A 20,931-nucleotide genomic window follows, 5' to 3' on the forward strand; every position below is an offset into this window, starting at 1 on the left:
CCTTGAGTTCAGTGATTACTGTGTTTTGTTGGTTGATTTTTCATTGCCCCAACTAGCCAGAATCCTACCCCACACTGACGAGGGGCAAAAACCCCGAAACGGCTGTCTGTGGGTGGAAGCCTGCCTTTGCAAGCCCTTGTCATGATCGCAATACTCGCACCTTGAGTTAGACATTGACAAAAGGGGCCACCCTGTTGTTTCCCTGTCTATGTTCCAATACTCGCAACCGAGTGGGACTTAAGGGGTTATTTATCAGGGTGGTGTGGTGCTCTCCCCATCATGGAGGCACCCCGTTGGCAACAGGCTAGAGATATCTGGCTATCCCGTGTTTTGAGACTCGTAACTGAGGCTCCACGCACTGTTGTTTTGCATATTTAAATTTTTGGGGGCATCAGTGGAGACTCTTGATTGAGTACTTCATTGGAATTTTTTTCGCTGTTCTCCTTGAGTTTAGTGATTACTGTGTTTTGTTGGTTGATTTTTCATTGCCCCAACTAGCCAGAATCCTACCCCACACTGACGAGGGGCAAAAACCCCGAAACGGCTGTCTGTGGGTGGAAGCCTGCCTTTGCAAGCCCTTGTCATGATCGCAATACTCGCACCTTGAGTTAGACATTGACAAAAAGGGCCACCCTGTTGTTTCCCTGTCTATGTTCCAATACTCGCAACCGAGTGGGACTTAAGGGGTTATTTATCAGGGTGGTGTGGTGCTCTCCCCATCATGGAGGCACCCCGTTGGCAACAGGCTAGAGATATCTGGCTATCCCGTGTTTTGAGACTCGTAACTGAGGCTCCACGGACTCTTGTTTTATATAATATGCTGCAAAATCGTAAGATATTATTTGCACAGTGAAATTGAAAATAAAACACAATTCTTTTTTATTTGGGGGGGGGGGGGTGTTTACACCATTTGCCCTATGGTATCTATGTTCCTCAAGTCGGTACTATTACAGTGATATGTAACTTGCATAGCTTTTATTTTATTTTACAGCTTTAAAAAAATGTAAACCTTTTAAAAAACAAAATTGGCGAAATTTATCAAGGGCTTTGCGCCTATTTTTAGGTGAATAATTGGATTTTTGGCCCAATTTTGGTCTAAGTTCTATTTATGAGCCAGTATTCGACAGGTGAATATTTTTTAGATGTAACTTTTTTTTAATCTGCCTGTTTTGAGTATTCACCCAAAAGTTTGCTTAATCTGGGATTAGCACCCAATTTATCATGTGCGAATTTTTAAAAAGATACACAAACAGGTGCAGGCCTACGTCTGGTCAGTACCAGGTGAATATGCTTTTTGCATTTTTGGGTCTTTTTGTGTGACTTTTTTTGCGACTTTTTACTTAGATACATTTACTATGGCAGTTCTTCATGTTAATAAATCAATCACAAGATATTAGAAAGAAATACACACCAATCCTCATTAGAATAGTTAGTAAATGTCCCTTAACCCTTAGGGGACACAGCCAGTTTTCATTTTTGCGTTTTCGTTTTTCCCTCCTCGTGTATATAAGGCCATAGCGCCTGCATTTTTCCACCTAGAGACCCAAATGAGCCCTTATTTTTTGCGCAACTAATTGTACTTTGCTATGGCAGATGTAATTTTTGCCTAAAATGTGCCGGGAAACCAGAAAAAAATTATATGTGTGGTGAAATTGAAAAAAAAGGAGGAGTTTTTACTCACCGTAAACTCTCTTTCTCGTAGTCTTCATTGGGGGACACAGACACCGTGGGTATAGGCTGCTGCCACTAGGAGGCTGACACTAAGAAAAAACAAAACAAGTCGGCCCCTCCCAGCAGGCTATACCCGCCCACTGGCACTGAGCTAATTCAGTAGTGAAAAAGCAGTAGGAGGAGCCGAAACAACCATAAAGAAAAAACAGTCCACACTCAAAATCTGAAAAACAACACAGGCCAACAGGCAACCTTAATCAGACAACAGAGGGTGGGTGCTGTGTCCCCCAATGAAGACTACGAGAAAGAGAGTTTACGGTGAGTAAAAACTCCTCCTTTCTCGTGCGTCTTATTGGGGGACACAGACACCGTGGGACGTCCAAAAGCAGTCCCTTGGGTGGGAAGAGACAGAGTGGAGCTAAGAAGAGGAAGAAGCCACTGCTGCCTGCAAGACCATGCGGCCCAGACTCGCATCGGCCGATGCAAACGTGTCCACACGGTAAAACCTAGAAAAGGTGTGCAGCGAGGACCACGTGGCGGCCTTACAGAGTTGAAGAGCTGAGGCCCCATGACGAATGGCCCAGGAAGCCCCAACCGAACGAGTCGAGTGAGCTGCAATCCGGAACGGGGGCGACTTACCCTTACTCCGGTAAGCCTGAGCGATGGCGGAGCGGACCCAGCGAGCCAGGGTCGCCTTAGACGCTGCTGACCCCTTTCGAGGACCCTCAGGGATGACAAAGAGTGAGTCCGAGTGTCGAAGAGACTTTGTCCTGGAGAGATAGATGCGCAGGGCGCGAACCACATCCAGCTTGTGGAGCGCGCGCTCCCTTGGATGAGAGGGGGCCGGGCAGAAAGAGGGAAGAACAATATCTTCGTTGAGGTGGAAAGGCGAAACCACCTTGGGCTGAAAAGAAGCCACGGGCCTAAGTACCGCCTTGTCCTGGTGCAACACCAGCAGGGGAGGACGGCAAGAAAGGGCTGCCAATTCCGAAATCCTCCGGACAGACGTAACCGCCACCAGGAAAGCCACCTTAAAGGACAAGATGGCCAAAGGCACTTCCCGGAGGGGCTCAAACGGAGGGGACTGCATAGCATCCAGGACGAGATTCAGATCCCACGGGGGAACTGGGTGCCGATAAGGAGGTGCAATGCGCGCCACTCCTTGGAGAAAAGTCCTGACTTGAGGAACTGACGCCAATGGTCTCTGGAAAAAAAACTGAAAGGGCAGAAACCTGGCCCTTAAGAGAGCTCAGAGCTAAGCCTGCGTCCAGACCTGCCTGGAGGAAGGCCAGGAGTTGCGCCAGAGAAAAGGGAAGTGGAGGCGCAGAACAGGCCTCACAGTGACGGAGGAAAGCCTTCCAACAACGATAATAAATCCTTGCCGATGCAGGCTTCCGGGCCCTGATCATGGTCCTAATGACCGCATCAGAGAAACCACGTGATTTCAGAATCCAGGTTTCAACAGCCACGCCGTCAAACGTAGCGTGGCTAAACGCGGGTGGCAGAGCGGACCTTGAGTGAGAAGATCCGGTCGGTCTGGTAGACGCCAGGGGACGTCGGCGGCGAGGTTCACGAGATCCGTGTACCAGGCGCGCCGTGGCCAGTCCGGGGCCACGAGGATTACCGGAAGTCCTTCCGACTTTATCTTTCTCACCACCCGTGGCAGAAGCGGGAGAGGAGGAAAGATGTAAGGGAGGCTGAACCGACGCCAGGGAATCACCAAGGCGTCCGAGGCCAGAGCCAGAGGGTCCCTCGTCCGGCAGACGAACTTCGGCAGTCTGTGGTTGAAGCGAGACGCCATCAGATCCACATCCGGTGTCCCCCACCTGCGACAGATCTGGGAGAACACCTCGGGATGCAGGGTCCATTCCCCTGGATCCACCCGTGCACGACTCAGATAGTCGGCCATCCAGTTGTCCACACCCGGAATGTGAACAGCGGACAAGGCAAGCACGGTTTCCTCCGCCCAGGAGAGGATCAGCGCCACTTCCATCATGGCGGCCTTGCTGCGGGTCCCGCCCTGATGATTCACATAAGCCACTGCAGTGGCGTTGTCTGTCTGCACCCGAACGGGGAGACCGTGGAGCTGTGTCTGCCAGTGCAGAAGGGAGAGCCGAATCGCCCGCAGTTCGAGGATGTTGATGGGGAGGCAAGCTTCCTTGGCCGACCAGGTTCCCTGAACCGTCAGATCGTTCCAAACCCCTCCCCAGCCCCGCAGGCTGGCATCGGTGGTCACAATCTGCCAATGAACGGGAAGGAAGGAGCGACCCAGAGAGAGGCTCGGAGACCGTAACCACCACTGAAGGTCTTGGCGGAGGCGAGCCGGTAGTTTCACCCTCCGATCTAGAGAGGGGAGTGACCTGTCCCACCGTGACAGCAGGAAGAGCTGCAGGGGGCGGGAATGAAACTGGGCAAAAGGGATCGCCTCCATAGACGCCACCATCTTCCCCAGAACCCTCATACAGGAACGTATGGACACAGGGCGGTGGCTGCAAAGAGCTCTGATATTGGCCTGAAGGGACTGCAACTTGTCCTCTGGAAGGAAAACGCGGGCCTGTACTGAATCCAACCGCATCCCCAGAAAAACGATGGACTGGGCAGGGACCAGGGAGGACTTGGAACGGTTGAGCAGCCAACCGAAGCGGGAGAGCGTATCCAGGGTGATGTGGAGGCTCTCTAAATTCTGGTCCTTGGATGGGGCTTTGACGAGTATGTCGTCCAAGTAAGGAGTTACTGAGACACCTCGAGCCCGAAGAAGAGCCATGACAGCCGCCATGGTCTTCGTGAAAACCCGCGGAGCCGAAGCCAGGCCGAACGGAAGAGCCACAAACTGATAATGCTCTTCCCCTACTGCAAAGCGCAGGAAACGTTGATGAGGAGGATAAATCGGCACGTGAAGATACGCGTCCTGAATATCCACCGAAGAAAGAAACTCGCCTGGCTCCAGAGATGCGATCACAGAACGCAGGGACTCCATCCGGAAGTGAGATAGTCGGACGTGACGATTCAGACGCTTGAGGTCTAGAATCGGACGCACCGAACCGTCCCTCTTCGGAACCACAAATAGGTTCGAATAGAACCCGCGGAACCGTTGAAGAGGAGGGACGCGAACAATCACTCCCTTCGAGAGGAGGGAAGGGATGGCCTGGAAAAAACCGTCCGCCAGGGCAGGGGACCTCGGAGGACGAGAAAGGAAAAAACGATCGCGGGGAACGGAAAGAACTCGATCTTGTAACCCTGTGAGATCAGTTCTCGCACCCAGGCGTCCTGAACATGAGCAAGCCAGACCTCCCGGAACAACAGGAGGCGGCCGCCCACCTGAGGAGATCCGGGTGGAGGAAAACCTTCAGGAGGAGGAGGGCTTGGAGGTGCCAGGCTTAAAGGGTGGGCGGGAGGCGGCAGATCGCGCCTGCCAGGAAGAACGGTTCTTAGAGAAACCGGACCTTTTGTTCTGAGGGGCCGCCGACTTTCCGGAGCGAGACGGCGGAAGCGACCGAAAGGAACGAAAGGAGCCTGGTTTGCGACGGGGATCCTGACGCTTGGGGCGCTGCTGGGGAAGATTGGTACTCTTCCCCCCCGTGGCATCGGAAATTATGTCATCCAGACGTTTCCCGAAGAGACGAGAGCCCGCAAAAGGAAGACTGGTGAGAGAACGCTTGGAAGCGTTGTCAGCCCGCCACTCCCGAAGCCACAAGGACCGGCGAATGGCTACAATATTGGCCGACGCAAAAGCCGAACAGGCTGCAGCGTCCAGAGAAGCCGAACAGAGGTACTGAGCCGCGTCCTGAACCTGTTGGGCGAGGTCGGCCAAGTCCTCGGCCGATACGCCAGATGTAAGGCCGTCCCTCAGTTGCTTAGCCCACACTGAAATGGACTTAGACACCCAAGTGGAAGCAAGTGTGGGAAGGAGAGAGGAGCCAGCGGCCTCAAAAGCTGACTTAGCTAAGGACTCAGTGCGTCTGTCAGTGGAATCCTTAAGAGACGACGCATTGTCCAGCGGAAGAGTCGTGACCTTGGTCAGCCGAGAGATCGGGGGATCCACAGAAGGCGGACCTGACCAGCGAGACACGAGGTCTTCGGGGAAAGGATAAAGAACCGACAAGTGTTTAGGCTTAGAGAAACGCTTGTCTGGGGTCTTCCAAAATTTGGAAAACAGGTCATCAAATTCCTTGTGACTGGGGAAAGTGCTGCGGACACGGTGGCCGCTTTTATGGAAAAAGACCTCATCAGCAGGCGATGGGTCCGGAGCATCCTTCAACTGGAAGGTATCGCGGACTGCGGCCACAAGGCTGTCCACAGTGGAAGCCGCGTGAGAAACATCTTCAGGATCAGAGTTGGAAACCGACTCTGAATCCGACAGATCTCCTGGCGAATGGGATCGCCTGTTAGGAGAGAGATGCGTGGGGGCCAGGCTAGTTCCAGGGGAGCCAGAGGAAGAGCGAGAAGAGGCACGGCGAGGACGCTTGTGGGAGCGGCTCCTGCCGGGACGGACGCCACTGACTGCCGGTCGGGATTGGGCGGGCGCTGAAGAAGTAGCAGACAGGCGGTCGAGGGCGGCCGCCACAGACTGAGACAACTGAGCCATCTGCGACACTGACTGGCAGAGAGAGCGCGCCCAGGCCGGGGCAGACTCCTCAGACTCCGGTGGGGGGTCCTGAGTAGGGGACAAAGACGAACAGGACTGCATGGAGCAAGCAGCGCAGAGAGGCTGAGAGTGGCCAGAAGCAGATTTAGTGTTACAAGACGTACAGAAATAGTAGGTAACAGGAAGGAGGAGGATGCTGGCGGCGTGTGGATTCAGATCTTGAGTCAGACATAATGAAAAAAATTAAATATATATATCTATATTAGAAAAACCAGCCAGCTAGTGAATTCCTTCAGGCAGGCAGCTGTTGGAGACTAAGAAGTAACCAAAAAGCCTGCAGAATAACAGAAAAAACATACAGTGAAAAACTCCGGACAGTAATAGAAAAAACAACCAGGCATAAGAGTCCCAGAGAGGCCTTACCAGACAAATCCGGACAAAAAAAGGCCGAGGTCCGGTCAGGGCACAGGACGGCTGCTGAGGGCAAGATGAGCAGAAGAAGCTGGCCAGGAACGGCAGGCTGGGGGCTGTAGTCCCACAGAATGAGGGCTCTTGCGACCGGGGAGCTGCAGTCTGCTGTACCGACCGGGCTGCACAGGAGCGCGTCACGAGCAGAGTGACGCGTCACGTGCGTGCGTGGTGACGTCAGGCGTCGGCCCGCGCGGGAGAGAAGACCGCGCGCGGGAAATACAAAAAAAGACCGGGAAGAGCGGCGTGCGGACAGAGGAGGCCGCGAAACCGGAAGTCACGGGCCGGACCCCGGAAGTCGCGGCCCGTAGGAGAAGAGGAGGCCCCGCACCCGGCAACTACAAGACCGGCATCCCAGGACCCGACCCCCGCATGCGGTGACGGTAGTAAGACCGGAACGCCGCAAGAGGACGCGGGGGACACGGGAGCCGGAAGCGCATGTGAGGGGCCGCCGTAGGGGGCGGCGGGAGAGGGCGGCGGGCGGGGGCGGCGTCCGCTGGAGGGGACCGGGGGACCCGTACAACCCACGGGAGGGAGGGAAGAGAGAGCCGGGGAGGAACTACTTACCCCTCTGAAGCCCATGGATCTTCTGCCGGCACTGTGCCGCGCTGCCGCGCGCAGCTTTGGGGGGCTGGGCGGGCAGGGGCTGGCGGAGCAAGTCCGCATAAGGAGCAAACAGACAGCAGGGCTAGTCTGTGTCCTGGGCGCTGGGTCCGGCCGGTGGCAACCTAGGGTAAACAGCCCCTTTCCAGTTAGGGTCTGTGCCCTGGTTGCATGAGGGGGGGGATCAGGGTGAGTCTTTAAATGACCCACCGTGCCCCGACCTGTAAAAAGAAAGAGTTAAATTTACAGAAAAAAACACAAGCAGAAACTGGTCTGGAGCAACCAGACCTGCGTCTGCCTCCTACTGACACTAAGCTAAACTGAATTAGCTCAGTGCCAGTGGGCGGGTATAGCCTGCTGGGAGGGGCCGACTTGTTTTGTTTTTTCTTAGTGTCAGCCTCCTAGTGGCAGCAGCCTATACCCACGGTGTCTGTGTCCCCCAATAAGACGCACGAGAAAAATGTTTTTTTTTTTTATTTGGGGGGGGGGGGTTGTTTTTACTATGTTCGCCCTGGGGTAAAACTGACTCGTTATATATGTTCCTTAAGTTGTTACGATTACAACGATATGTAACATGTATAACTTTTATTTGATGGCTTGTAAAAAATTAAAACCTTTTAAAGAAAATATATGTTCCTTAAAATCTCTCCATTCCCAGGCTTATAGCGCTTTTATCCTTTGGTCTATGGGTCTGTGTGAGGTGTCATTTTTTGCGCCATGATGTGATCTTTCTATCGGTACCTTGATTGCGCATATATGACTTTTTGATCGCGTTTTATTACAATTATTCTGGATTTGATGCGACCAAAAATGCGCAATTTTGCACTTTGGGATTTTTTTGTGCTGACGCCGTTTACCGTGTGAGATCAGGAATGTGATTAATTAATAGTTCGGGCGATTACGCATGCGGCGATAGCAAACATGTTTGTTTATTAATTAATTAATTTATTTTTATTTATAAAATGGGGAAAGGGGGGTGATTCAGACTTTTATTAGGGGAGGAGATTTTGTGTTATTAAAAATACTTTTTTCTTTTACTTTACACATATACTAGAAGCCCCCCTGGGGGACTTCTAGTATATGCACTCTGATCTCTCATAGAGATCCATGCAGTATAGTTATACTGCATGAATCCATGAGATCGGTGTTCTATTACTTTTGGCTGCTGCAGCCAAAAGCAATAGAATGCCGAGCCGGGATCAGCGCCATTACGGAGCAGACCCCGGCCCGGGATGGATGCGGGGATCGCCCCCCCGCAACCGCGCCGCAGGGGGGCGATCCCCCCACTAGACCACCAGGGATGCATTTGAGCAATTATTTAGAAGCAGCTGTCAACTTTGACAGCTGCTTCTAAGTACTTAATTAGCGGGCACAGCGATCGGACCATGCCCGCTAATAGCCGCGATCCCGGGCTACATGCGGCACCCGGGATCGCGGCAGTTCAGAGGGGGGTCGCCGCGCAACCCCCCTCTGAACTCCCATAGCGGCACGAGGACGTTCAATAACGTCCTGGTGCAGCTATGGGTTAATGTTTCTTAGAAAATGCTCTATTATCATCCTTATAACGCTTTTTTTTGTCTATGGGGCTGTGTGAGAAGTAATTTTTTGTGCCATGATCTGAACTTTCTATCGGTACTATGGTTGCGCATATGAAACTTTTTGATCACTTTTTATTACAATTTTTCTTGATTTGATGCAACCAAAAATGGGCAATTTTCCACTTTGGAATTTTTTGGGGTGAATACGCACGTGGAGATACCAAATATGTTTATTTGTTTTTATAAAATGGCAAAAGGGGGGGGGGGTCATTAAAACTTTTATTAGGATTTATTAGGGATTTTTTATTAGGAGAGGAGACATCTATATACACAGCACTGATCTCTCAAAGAGATTAATGCTGTGTATATAATACAGCACTGATTGATTAACTCATTGCTGTATTACTCTGGGCTGCTGTAGCCCAGGTCTATGAATTACCAAGCTGGGATAAGCATCATTCCCATGCTGAGGCCCGACTAGGCAAGAAGAAGGCACCCCCCCCCCCCCCCTTTGTGATCGCGCGGGGGAATCCAGCCACTACACACCATGGATGGGGCTGTGCAGGGCAATTAAATGCAGCTGTCATGTTTGGCAGGCAACCCCCTTTGAACCTCCCTAGCGGCGCCATGACGTATCAGACACGTCATGGGTTTCTAAAATGACACTCAATATGCAATTACATAACTAATCGGCACTTTACTTACCATCTGTAACTTGAGCTACTTGCCCATTGCCTAAAGTATGAATTAATTCTATCAGGTATCTTGCTGGTTCATCCCCCTTTATCCTGAGGAGATCAAGGAGTCTTCTTGCCTTGATGAGCCATGAACACAAATGAACAGATTATAATGTACAGCATATGTATCATTGAAAGTTAAGCCACATAAGTAGATACATTAATACACAAATAAAAATCTGGCAAATTTTACAGTTCAAGAGTTGACAACGTAACTTGGTTAGAAGGATAGCCTGATGTTAGAATGATCACAGGTATCTGGCTCATGGAAAATCTTGTAGTCTTATGTATTCCATGGGAGAACCTTGTAGCAAGTCTCACTTATTCTGCCGTACCAGCACAGAAGAGGTGAAGCAGTACATGCTTCTAATTAAAATTAGTGGGCTGTCCATGTAATGCAAGTGCAAAGCCCTCCAAATCAAGACATTCTTTTTAGCTGTTTCTTGTTCTAGGACCTGAATATAGACCACACACTACTAACAAGGAATGGTCTAATAAGATATTTGAAATGGTTTTGAGCCGCGGACCGCCCCCTTCTCCCCGAATAACCTCCAATGTAAAGTTACTATAAGACTATATGGTGGGAATCAATATACTGAAACTCTTCCATAGCAACATCTAGCTGTGAGAGTTTTTTGTAACTAGCTTGCTGACTTGTCATAAATGTGAAATTGCTAATATAGGCTATATTTACACTACGTAAGTTTCCGGCCGTAGCGCGTTCTGTGAATAAGCGGCCGGAGACTTACGTAGTTTGCGTATAATGGAAAGTATACGAAGTACGGCTGCACAGTTCAAACTACATACGAACTTACGCCCGAATCGCACGCGGCGGCGTAAAAAATGAACCAGACCATTGTTTGCGGACGAAAATGCCGTAACTTACGCCCGTAGCGTTACATGCGGTCCCGTACGTAGTGGTGATTTTTCATTTTTGCAGCTTTTTGTGCCGATCCAAAAGGTTCTGCGGGGTGTCCGGGGCTAGGTGAAGATTTCCAAGTAAAAGACCGCTGTCAGATCGCTACGTAGGGCGCTCGGGAAGCGTAAGTAGACTTCGGGCGTAAGTTCGCGGTCCGTATGTAGCTGGCCGCAAGTAGCGTAAATCTCCGGCCTGAGTTTACCGCATATATGTCCGGCCGCGAAGATATGCGGCCGGACATATACGCAGTGTGAACATAGCCATAGTCTGTAGACTGCATACTACCAACTGTTCTTTATATGCTGACACTTTTTCATATTTGTCACAAATTGTCCCATACTGATCCCACACAAGGGGTTGTGTATTTTCCAGCATAAAACAAATAATTGTGTGGTGAGTGATTAAAAGACACTTTTTAGGTTGTGCTAAATTTTGTGTCAATTCCTAAAAACATTGCCTGCAGCAATAAGCCTCAGGCTTCAAAAATAGACTGGCTGTTCACCTTTTAATAAATTGTACTTTCAATACACTAGTCTATTACAGTCTATTACTCACACTGCAGCAATAGGCTATGTTCACACAACATTTTTCCTCTCCGTTTTTGAAAAGAAAAAATGATGTCCGTCATTTTGAGATTAAAAAGACGTCCATGATTTTATTGTTTGGCCCCGTCAGTGCAATGATGGCTATTGGTGCATTATTCTAGTTCAGGTGGACTAATTGGCCTTTGGGTGTGTCTTTAATTGAAAAATCAATTTAATTTAATAGTAAAAACGGTGAGAGGACAGTAAAAAAAGAAAAACTGTGTGTGAACAAATAAAAAATAACATCTGCTGTTTGCAAAAGACGTCCGAAAATAATTGTCATGATCATTATTCTGATGTCGGCACAGACATCTATTATTTTATACACTGTGTGCATTGGAAGTCTGTAATTGGATTACATTGAAATCAATTACATCGCATCAACAGATGTCTTTTTAAATAGAAAAGGCGGCCGCCTTTTCTGTTTTTTTTTTACATTGTGTGAACATAGCTATAGACTATACACAAAGAATACACAGATGATAAATGCCCCCCATAAGGTTGCCATAGAATAATGATATAGAATGTATGCATAGAATGTTGGCAAAGAATCTTGCCCTAAAATATTGACATAGAATAAAGGCTTAGAATGTTGATTTAAAATGCAGCTTAAAGGGAACCTGTCACCCCAACACCCGGACCGGAACCCACTTGAACTCCACCCCTTGATAGAGCCCCCCATACTTGGCCCCTCTTGCCGCTCCCGCTCCCAATGCTGGTCTAGCTGCGGCATTGGAAGATCGACGAGTTCAATGTCCATAGGAAATCACAGGAGTAGACGAGCGGGTGGCGATTTCTCAGCGGCAGGATCGGCATCGGGATAGGGACCAGCAAGAGAGGTAAATATGGTGGTCTCTATGGGGGGGGGATTGAATGCTGACATACAATACTGGCATAGAATGTTAAGACAGAATATAGGTTTACAATGTTGACATAGAATATTGGCATTGACTGTTGGCTTCAATATAGGTTTGGAATGTTGGCATACAATATAAGCTTGGAATGTTGACATAAAATGTTGGCAAAGAATGTTGATATAGAATGTTGCCATAGAATTTTGATAGAATGTTGATATAGAATTTAGGTTTAGAATGTTGGAAGAGAATGTTCCCAAAAAATGTTGCCATAACATGTAGACTTGGAGTGATGACATAGAAAGTTGGCATAGAGTGTTAAGTTAAAATGTTGGTATACAATGGATGTTAAGACTGTTGACATGGAATGACATGACTAAATAGTTGCAAGTCAAATTTGTGTATGAGATAGCCAAGATTATTGTTTATAAAATGATGGTAGTCCATATTCAAATCTGTATTAAATCAAAAGTTCAAAACATTGTTACCCTTTTTCTTGTCAGTGTAGAACATGGGTCTCAAACTGAATTTACCCAGGGGCCGCTGGAGGTAGAGTCTGGGTGAGGCTGGGCCGCATCAGTTTTTTCACAAGAAGGGGACTGGGGGGTGACACAGGGGACTGGGGGGAGCAGGGAGGCGACACAGGGGACTGGGGGGAGCAGGGGGGTGACTGTAGAAAATGGCGTTAGCACCTGTAGTTTATGGCTCGCCGCAGTAGGATGACATCAGAGAGGTTTCTTTATAAAATGGAGATTTATTGCTTCTTCTTTAAAAGTAGTGAAATTACAGAATTGAATAGAAAAGAATATCAGAGAAACGTCTTACAGCCATTAGTGTCCTTAGTTCATATGAGTCCTTTGAAGTGAAGGGTTTGTCTTACAAATCGTCACGAGCTTCAGGCAGCTGTTGCTTCACTCAAGCATCCTGGGAGACATTCCTTCCTTCACGCTTCCATCATGGATTCCTCACGCTTACATCACAACCTTCTCCTTGAAGGCTCTGGATCCTTCTTGTGACATAGGGCTCATACCTTCTGTACAGCCCTGATCCAACCAGTAATTAATATCTTTCACATATCATATGAAACATCTAGCCAATCCCTATTCCAGGTCTGAACACTTCATGATTTAGAAAATCATTGACTATATGAAATGCATTTCTCAAATATTGAGGTTCTCCTAATTTATGCATTTTCCTGATCTTGTTATTTATGAGTGCAAGCATGTCAGCTTTGGAACCATTTGGTACCAATCTGTCTTTGCTTGACAGCTCTGTGACAGGCCGAGGATCACGTATCCTTGGTCTCTCCCTACTTTTAGGTGTCTGAACAGCTGTCACACTCACTCCTGAATCATTTACTTTTGACATTGTCTCAAAGTAAGATTTGGGTTTTACATGAATCTTTTTACGTCTCTCTAAATAAATTTCATCATTGAAATATGTCTTAGAGATGCATGGCTGTTTTGACATTTTAATCTCTTTTTGACTAATTTGTGGGATTTCTCTGTGGGACTTTGACTTACTCTGCCACTCCTGCCGTCTGGCGATATCGATTACCTTGGCAGCTTCCAAAATAGATTCCTTGTCAGATGCCAATACTCTGGTTACAGGATCTAAGAAATTGAACTTCTGTATAAAGCTATTTTTTACATTGGACAAGTTAGAACAAATAACTCTATAAGCTCGTTTGTACATGGACATGAATGTAAAAGTACATTCATTCCAGCCAATTCTTAATTTATTCAAAATGTCCAAAGTAAGAACCTCTGTAGCATTGCAGAGTAACCTTAACCGTCCTACGTCATCACAATGTAACCATTCATCATTGTCAAAACACTTTTTTAATTCTAGGCATCTACTTATTTTTACTGGTAGCCAAAGTCTAAACAATTGGTTTTTTTGCTCATTTGATAGATCAAATTTCTCAGCAAAACTCTCAAAAATCTCTGAGTTCCTGCATACATGCACTTTCTCATCATATGCAGTTAATTCCTTACTTAGGTTTATCAAATATCCTTGTAACTTCAGTTTTAAGCTGGCTTCCTTTATATTTAAAAGTTTCTTCTGAAAAGAACTGTCTTCAGCATGGCCCATTGACACATTCTCTTCAGAAATACTACACTGCGTAGCTGTGTCTATTTTTGGATCAGTTACAGTCGTTACACTAGGATCCATACATTGTTCAACAAAAGAATGATAAACATTCACCAAATGTGCAATGTTTCTTAATCTTAAATCTTCATCTAAGTTTCTATTCATAGCACTACATTGTGAATACAAATGCATCCATGCTATACTTAAATCTGGCTTATCACTAGACTTTACTGTACATTCTACAGCACATTTCCCAATAGAAGATAAAGTTTCCATACTTACAAACTTGTTCGTGATCATCAGCACAGTCACGTGGCTGGATTCCCGTTGTCTTTCCTACTGTCCTTAGGTTCTCCGTGTTCCGAAAGCTTGAAACGTATGTCTCTGGGGTCTCGACTCTTCCCCCCTGTTCAAGCTAAAGGAGCTTGGTATGGCTGGCACGCCAAACTGTAGAAAATGGCGTTAGCACCTGTAATTTATGGCTCGCCGCAGTAGGATGACATCAGAGAGGTTTCTTTATAAAATGGAGATTTATTGCTTCTTCTTTAAAAGTATTGAAATTACAGAATTGAATAGAAAAGAATATCAGAGAAATGTCTTACAGCCTTTAGTGTCCATATGAGAGTCCTTTGAAGTGAAGGGTTTGTCTTACAAATCGTCACGAGCTTCAGGCAGCTGTTGCTTCACTCAAGCATCCTGGGAGACATTCCTTCCTTCACGCTTCCATCATGGATTCCTCACGCTTACATCACAACCTTCTCCTTGAAGGCTCTGGATCCTTCTTGTGACATAGGACTCATACCTTCTGTACAGCCCTGATCCAACCAACCTCCATCTTGGTAACTCCCATCTTATATAGGTTCATGACTCACTGTCAATGTCATGTGTGTGGGCGTGTTTATTATAATTGAGTGTTTGTGTCTGCACATATATGACCATAACAAATATAGAACTCTTTCTCTATACATCAGCATAACCTGTTTCCACTCATGGATGTATAGTTATCATGCTGTGTACAGCATTACCACCCTACATAGTCATGTAACCGTGAATAGTGCTGTGTACACTTATGTATCTATTTCCAACTTATACACGTCTCCTTAGTATAGAATATGATATTATAATGTCAGTATTACAATCACTTTATACAGTGAATAGTGTTGTGCTATTATGGTGAGGTCAGCAGTATATATATGACTTACATTATATTATACCAAGATATTGTTCATTGTAAAACACATCATATTTAACAGTGACACAGGGGACGGGGGTGACAGAGGGGACTGGGTGTCTCTGAGGGGACTGAGGGGGACACAGGACTGGGGGGATCAGGGGTGACACAGGGGACTGGGGGTCTCTGAGGGGACTGGGGGTCTCTGAGGGGACTGGGGGTGACATGGGACTGGGGATGACATGGGACTGGGGGGAGCTGGGGGGTGACACGGGACTGGGGGGAGCAGGGGGTGACACGGGACTGGGGGTGACAAAGGGGACTGGGGGTCTCTGAGAGGGGACTGGGGGGAGCAGGGGGGTGACAGAGGGGACTCCTCTCACCCACACATGCAGCTCCTCGATCTCTGGAAGAAGAGGCCGCGGGGACTGCAGGGTGAGGTGATCGCATCGCTGCAAGTCCTGGGGCTGTAAAGCAGGATCGGGGGTCTGCAATGCATCCCCCAATCCTGCTGAACAGCCCCAGGACTTGCAGCGATGCGATCACCTTGCAGTCTCCGCGGCCTCCTCCTCCAGAGACCGGGGAGCTGCATGTGCAGCAGGGACGCTAAGGGCGGCGGCTCTGCTAGGCGGCTGTAGGCCCCTGCACCGCACACCTCCCCTCCCACCACTGCCGCCGCCGCCCTCCTATCCGTCTTCGGGAGGCCGGCCGAACAGCTGCAGCCGTCCCTGATGCCGGCCCCCCTCTGCCGCGTCATCAGCTGCTCAGCCGTGATTGGCTGAGCATAAAGTTAAGCTCAGCCAATCGCAGCTGATGAGGGCCGCACTTACAGGAAAGCTACCATTGAGGTGGGGGCCACAAACTAGTGTCCCGAGGGCCGCAGTTGGCCCGCGGGCCGCGAGTTTGAGACCCCTGGTGTAGAAGGTTGATGTTGATTTTTGGCTTAATGTTGGCTTAGAATGTTAACATGAATGGTTGAGTTAGAATGTTGGGATGGAATGTTGGCATAGAATGTAGGGATTAAATGTTGAGTTTTAATGTTGACATAGAATGTCGACACAGAGGGGGAATTTATCAAAAGTGTTTCCGGCATACATCAGAGAAAAGGCACAGATTTTTATGCAAACCACAAATCTGTGCCTTTTTCAAAATCTCCGCTGAGAACATGAAGGGACCATAAGAAGGTATGAGAAGTTAAAGGGGTTTGTGAGTTTGCCCCTTTGTGAAACAACCAATACTTAACTGAAACATCTAAGTTAGAAGTTTTGGCGGTGCTGTGGAGACTTGGGATTCAGAAAGTGGGAGATATTTGGAGTGGTAATGTGATTGTCAGCCAGGCAAATGGGAAGGGAATGTTTAATATTAGTAATGGGACATGGCTGCAATATGAGATGCTGAGAACAACATCGGTGACTGATATAAGAGAGAAATCGTTGCAGCAAGCAAAACAAGATTGGCTACTGGGAAAGATAATAGTGCAACAAATAAAAAAAGTGATTGCCAAGGTAAATAGCAAGAGGAAATGGATAAGAATGTGGGGGGACTGACCAAGAATCTTCAAGAACATTTAAAAAGGCTCAAAATCCGGGAACCAACAACTCATACAGTTTAACATAGTCCATTGTCTCTATTATACACCAGTCTTTCTGTATAACATCGGAAGTAGAACACGTCATAAATGTCCTAGATGTCGAGTAAATGGAGTGGGTTTTGTACATCTATTATGGGCAGATTTTTAATTTTGGTCTCAAGTTTTCCAGAAAACAGAGCAAAAAGTAGGGGTTTTGCTGCCCACGACGGTAAAGTTTGACCTGTTGGGGGATACGGGAGGAATTGTGATGTAGAGGAAAAATATTAATGCTATTCTAAGAGTAATGTTTTACGCCAAGTTGGTGCTGGTCCGAAAATGGATAGCAAGTGAGGCACCAGGAGTTGGGGAATAGGAGAGATGTGTGACCCTTTATGAGAGATTTTATTGTTAGGAAGAGGTGGGGCGTTTTTTTTTCTCTTCTCTCTTTTTTTCTTTCTCTCACACAGTGGACAGGGTGGATATGGGGGAAGGAAAGGGTTAGGTGGTTTTGGGAAGGTGTTTATGGATTAGAAAAAATTATATTGTATCAGAAAGTTTTGTTTTTTGTAATATCTGCTTGTGAAGATGGGTCGATTTGTCTCTTCTATGCTTTTGTATGTGCTTTAATATGGAAACATTTTTTTTTTAAATCTGGCACTCTGACTGACAGTGGGCAGGATATTTTAACGGGCAGCTATCTCCCATAGCTGCCTGTGATTGTGTGTCTGGTACTGCATCACCAGAATTTCTGAGTATTTCCTAGTGTTCCTGACCTTGGCTTGTTTTATTTACTTTGTTTTTGTCTCTTGATTTTGTACTTAGCTACCATATGACCAATGGTAGGTTTCCAGTCTGGTCTTTTGGTTCTTCGCATGTTATTCTGGTTTTGACTTTTGGCCTAACTTTGCTTTTGCTATCTGATTTTATTCTGATTTGCTGACCATTCTTCCTTGACCATGCTTCCCTGGATGTAGCCAGTATTAAGACAAGTGTTCAGTTGGGATCTGCTATCTAGGGCAATATGTCCAAGTAGGTAGAGACAGTGGGTAGGGTACAGTTAGGGATCACCGTTCCCCTATGGTGTTGACATAGAATGGTGGCATAGAATGTTGGCTTAGAACAGTGACATAGACTATTGGCATAAAATGTTTACATTAAATGTTGGCATACAATATAGGCTTGGAATGTCAACAGAATGTTAGCAGAGGATATTGACATAGAAAATAGCTATATAATATTGTCACAGAATTTTGCATTAGACTGTTGGCATACATTGTATATTTAGGCCATTTTCACATGGCGTGTGAGACCGGCTGTTCTGTGACTCAGCCACGTCACAGAATGGCCGATGTCAGAGAAAATCATCCCGGCCAGTACTGCAGTACAGGCTGGATGATCTTAATTTCTGTTGAATTGGGATAGGGGATCCATGTGCACCTGCATCCCAATTCACCGTTGCATAAAATGGAGCATGCGGCCGGAGCTGCATGCTCCATTGTGTGAACTGACATGTCTGTGCAGCCGCTATTCATTGAATAGCGGCCGCAGAAAATTGACATGTCAGTTTTACTTGCCGGTTGGATTCTAGGCCGGAGTGTATACTATGTGAATACGCACCAGCCAGGATTCCATTCATTCAAATACAACATATGTTTTGCATAAATCACAGCCACTGTTGCAAACTTACGTTGTGTGAACATGGCCTTAGAATGTTAACATTGGATTGTGGAATATTAATAAAATAATATGTTGACACAGAATATTGGCATATAATGTTGACATGGAATGTTGGCATAAAATGTTTGCATAAAATGTTGGCTTAGAATGTTGAGTTACAATGTTGGCATGGAGTTTTGGCTGGAAGCAGGTGTAGATTTGGTACGCCGGGCACAGATTCGGGCGCCCGGCCGGCCGGATTTACTGAGAGGCGTACGCCTCTTAGTGAATCCTGCCTGAAAAAAGGGGGCAGGGCCTAAAATAAGACCAGTGTACTTGTACACCGGACTTCGTAAATACCCCCCAGAATGTTGTTAGAATGTTGGCATAGATTGTTGGCATAGAATGTTGGCTTGGAATATGGACATAGAGGGTTTGCATAGAATATTGGCATAGAATGTAGGCTTAAAATGTTGACATAGAATGTTACTCCCTCTGTGGGGCAGCACTGCTGTAGCCAACTAAAATCTTGACGCAGGCTCAAGGGTTAAATCATCGCTCATTATCTGTATCTTAACATCCAAAAAGTAGCAGCTTTCCAATACAGTGGTACCACTTTCTGGAATTTCTCAACATAAAGGGGTAAAATTATCATTGTGCGCCCCTGGTGTACGCCACAATAAAGGAGCAGATTTGCCCGTTTTCTGTGTAGTATGCCTGTCGTATACACTGTTTGCCTGATGGGCGGGAAGGGGGGTACAACAAAGCGGGGAGAACATGTGGCCCCTTTCTGTGTCTGATCTTTAAACATTTACGCCTGGAAACAGGCATAAACCAGCCAAAAATCTACAGCTGCTTCTGAGCCAGTGTACATTTTTGCGCAGAGCTGGCCGGCTGTACTAAGAGGCATACGCCTCTTAGTAAATCTGGCTGAGGAAAAGGGGCGAGGCTTTATTTAAGACTGGCGTACTCATACACCAGGCTTGATAAATGTTCCACAAAATATTTCACACAGAATGTTGGCATAAAATGTAGGCTTAGAATGTTGACATTGAATGTTAACATAGCATGTTGACATGGAATGTTGGTGTAGAAAGTTAGTTTTAATGAAGGCTTGCAGTGTGGGCATAGAATGTTGGCATTCAATGTATACATAGAATGTGTGCATATAATGTATTTATAAAATATTTGCATTAATTGTTAACTTAAAATGTCAGTATAGAATGTTGGCTTAGATTGTTAGCATAGAATACTGTATAGGCTATGTTATTAACATAGGAAGTTGTATCTTTGAGAAGAAAATTTACAACAATGATGAAAAATTAAACAGATATACATACAATGGTATAATTTTAAAAATCTATAATCTATTAGAAAATTTACCTTCTGTGGTGTTGAAAATATGGGCAGCTGTATATGCTCAGTTTCAATCTGTGTGATATAGCGTTGCTCCACAAGTTTTTGCAAAATAGCATTTATATAGTTATGGATTAAGTTGACAATTGTTGGCCGTTCCCTTTGTAGATACTGAGAAGGTTGAGGTAGGTCCTCAGGAGACTGTAAACAGATTTGGTCTTCATGAACAGAATTCTCAACTTTATGTAAAGCATCCAAAAAATGCTTACAAGCAGTTTCACCTTTGCTGGTGATAGTGTCCAGGAGGCATCTAACCAGAGTAGACAAGGGTTGACCAACAAGACTCAATCCTTCATAGTCTTCCCAGTTAAGGACACTTTGAGAAAGAAGATGGTCAAGCAAACGTTCATATTTCTCCACTGACCCTCCAGCCAATGTAGGCACCAAGTGACTTCTGTTAGTCTGAACAGTCTGCAGTGAGCTCATCCCACATTCTGATTATAGAGAACTATTAAAAATTCCTTATACAAGGAATAGACTTCTAAAAAGACAAAAACAAAAAGTAAATGTAAGGTGGTATGTCAACTACTAAACACAACTAAAATTTGTAAATGTAAGTTCATTTGTCAACTACTAAACATGTTGTTACAAGTTTGTACATACTACAGTGACAGACAGCTAACAGACATAAGTAAACAAGGCACAAGGCTTTGACCAAGATGTACTGAACAGATTTGTCACCTGGGATTTCGTGCATTTGGGCATACATGTACATCTCTGCAGGGTATAGAAAATTGAAGCGAGCTCAGGAGCGCTTTGTTGTGGCATGTCACTGACAGTGAGGACCTGGCTGCTGGTAGTGATCGCGCTGCAGCCTGTCATTAACCCCTTAAACACTGCAGTTGTGGCACGATCACAGCGTTTAAGTGTGACAGGATCAGGTCCTGTCACTTACTGATTGGGATCCCCACAACGTAACTGCCTGGGTCCCGACTTCCCGGTTTCCCTGACTACTGTAAGTATATTATTTACATTCTTGCAGTCTGATCGCTGATCTTCTCATAGGGTCTGCTTCAGGCATGCTCTATGAGAAGATTGCAGATAACACTAATTAGTACTATGCTA

The 20,931-nt window shown here is 46.6% G+C and overlaps 1 protein-coding gene across 1 annotated transcript in view; it reads right to left on the bottom strand.

The window, feature by feature from the left end:
• Positions 1-20,292, bottom strand: part of NOD2 (nucleotide binding oligomerization domain containing 2) — a 45,197-nt gene extending 24,905 nt beyond the window's left edge. Inside the window, exons 1-2 of the mRNA XM_069965937.1 lie at positions 19,834-20,292; positions 9,571-9,679 (exon numbers count right to left, since the gene is read on the bottom strand). Of these exons, the coding sequence (XP_069822038.1) occupies positions 9,571-9,679; positions 19,834-20,292 (568 nt within the window). The remainder of the gene's footprint in view (positions 1-9,570; positions 9,680-19,833) is intronic.
• Between the last annotated feature and the right edge of the window lie 639 nt (positions 20,293-20,931).

The sequence above is a fragment of the Dendropsophus ebraccatus genome, chromosome 4 (assembly GCF_027789765.1).
Source record: "Dendropsophus ebraccatus isolate aDenEbr1 chromosome 4, aDenEbr1.pat, whole genome shotgun sequence".
In the NCBI taxonomy this organism is placed as follows: Eukaryota; Metazoa; Chordata; class Amphibia; order Anura; family Hylidae; genus Dendropsophus; species Dendropsophus ebraccatus.